At 42.9% G+C, this 2,500-nt stretch overlaps 1 protein-coding gene across 2 annotated transcripts in view; it reads right to left on the reverse strand.

Moving 5' to 3' along the window:
* zgc:136908 overlaps positions 1 to 2,500 on the reverse strand; it is a 19,154-nt gene that overhangs the window by 12,652 nt on the left and 4,002 nt on the right. The window contains exons 3-5 of one of the 2 annotated variants that reach the window (XM_042105037.1): positions 1,481 to 1,653; positions 684 to 826; positions 72 to 202 (exon numbers count right to left, since the gene is read on the reverse strand). In XM_042105037.1, coding sequence (XP_041960971.1) covers positions 72 to 202; positions 684 to 826; positions 1,481 to 1,653 — 447 coding nt within the window. The other variant, XM_042105038.1, reaches the window with a different exon arrangement.

The raw sequence follows: 2,500 nt of genomic DNA on the forward strand, positions 1-2,500 counted from the left end.
CACACACACACACACACACACATACACACACACAGTGTCTTTCTCTCTCACACATACACATACACTCATACCTCTCTTTTAATGGCCTCCCCCTCGCAGTGAATGACGGTATCCGGAGCAACTATGCAGTGTGGGGAGGGATCTGTCTCCACCACCTTGAATTCTACTGCCCTCATGCCCCCACGCACCAGGAAGATGTCACCTGCATCACCACAGCAACAACCAATGGCAAAACAAACATCCAGTGAGGTGACATCCAAATAATCCGAGCAGCCAATAACAATGAAGGGTATTTTGAGGTATAGCGTAGATGCTAACACAAAGAACAATTGAGAATTCATCTCAAAAACTGTGCTTTCTTTCAACTCCTTATAGCTACATCAGACAGAAACTGGAACCTTGAAGGTTTATTTTTGTCTCTTTAGATAAAATCCTAGACAAATAATAAAAAATAGAAAAATAAATTACTGACTACCTATTGACTAAACTAAAACCATCATCATAATGTGAGGTGATCTGAAGTAATCACCCACTGTAGCTAACCATTGAAGCTGACACCCAATCTAGCCGTACCATTGTGTACAGGCCTGTAGGCCTCGAGGAAATGGGGCTTGAGGAAGATCTCAAACAGGTTCCTAACCATTGTAGCTAACCACTGAAGCTGACACCCAATCTAGCCGTACCATTGTGTACAGGCCTGTAGGCCTCGAGGAAATAGGGCTTGAGGAAGACCTCAAACAGGTTCCCGGTGAGGCCCTCGATGGTGTCATCTATAGGCAGCACGTGGATACGCTTGCCATACTTCACATCCGGGCAGGCATGGATGCTGACGGCGCCATACAGACGGGGTAGAAGACATAGACAAAGTAGGACATATAGAATATATACAGTGTTTACATAAAATATATTGTATATATATTGTTTATACTGCCAGAAAGCTGGTTATGTGTGGAAACCTGTGAAAGCAGTTCATATAAATTCATTGCTATTTAGGCAATGATTGCAGTAGGAGGAAGAGAGGCAGTAGAGCTTAGTAGAGCTGTCATCAGCGTAGCAGTGAAACTGGATGATGAGTGGAGATGGATGATGAATAGCAAAGGGCCTAGAGCAGAGCCCTGAGGAACTCCCTTTGTAACAGCAGAGCACTTAAACTTGCAGCTCGTTACAAACTGTGTCCTGTCTGTGATGTAGGAAGTGAGCCAATGAAGGACACTGCCATGTATGTGTGTGTACATATTTCTTGTATGTCTTTGTGTATATGTGTGTGTGTGCGGTACATGTGTGTGGTACATGTGTGTGTGGTACATGTGTGTGTGTGTGGTACATGTGTGCGCGTGTGTGTGTGGTACATGTGTGTGGTACATGTGTGTGTGGTATATGTGTGTGTGTGCGGTACATGTGTGTGGTACATGTGTGTGTGGTACATGTGTGTGTGTGTGTGTGCATGTGTTTGTGTGCGGTACATGTGTGTGGTGCGTACCTAATAACATCCCCCAGTCTGACCCGTAGGTTGTTGCGGGTGACGCGCGTCATGCGTATCCGCTCGTCGAGGCACGAGTCGTCAGTGAGAGCGATACAGACCGTCTCCCGCCGCTTGCGGCCCCGAAGCACCACGGTGTCCCCACGAAACAGCTGCAGCTGCTCCATCTTCGGCTGGACAGAGAAAGTCACACACACGCGCACACACACACGCACACACACACACACACACACAGACTTTTTCCATCATGTGCTCACACAGTTTTAGCCAAAAATGTGTACACTCTCATGCATCTGCCATGTCCCTAATAAAAAAACTAAAAAAAAACTAAATTCTCCGTCCTTGAATGTGAAGATTTGCACACTAGTTAAATAGACAAAGAAAACATTATTAATGTTACGTAATACATACATACAGAGGGCCCTAAATGAATATGAATGGTCACACATACTCCATGTCCCCACAAAGCTGTACCCCATCTTTTAAAAGGCTGTAGATACAATTATTATTGTAGATTACTGTAGGCTGTAGATATTGATTACAGTTTTTCTCAGTCGCTTTGGTGCTTTTATCAGATCAGAGTGAAAATTCTCAAAACTAATAGTTAGTCATTTGTGCATATCATAGTAGCAATTTCTCCTTCCTCTGAACAAATTGCAAATGCTTTTGGACATGTACAGTTGCTTTCGTGCTTTCTCTGCTGTTTTATAACATTATCATTTGCTTATGTCATGTCAGTCAAAATGAACTATACTTATGGATGCTGAATAGTCGTTCCCAATGAAACTAATAGTCATTTCATTGCTTAAGTCATTACATACAAAATTGTTGAACTAGTTATCAAATTCTGTCACAATGCTGTAGAATTGCAAAGAGCATATACAGTAAAAATGTGAAACGTACGTATTCAGTGTCTTGTACTCACTTACTCCCCTAACTACAGCAATGTGTAACTTTACTGTAGTTTTCAAATGGCTGAACAAGTAGTGTATAGTGCTGTCTTGAGCATGTTCAGGAAGT

Source organism: Alosa sapidissima, chromosome 9, assembly GCF_018492685.1.
Source record: "Alosa sapidissima isolate fAloSap1 chromosome 9, fAloSap1.pri, whole genome shotgun sequence".
Classification (NCBI taxonomy): Eukaryota; Metazoa; Chordata; class Actinopteri; order Clupeiformes; family Clupeidae; genus Alosa; species Alosa sapidissima.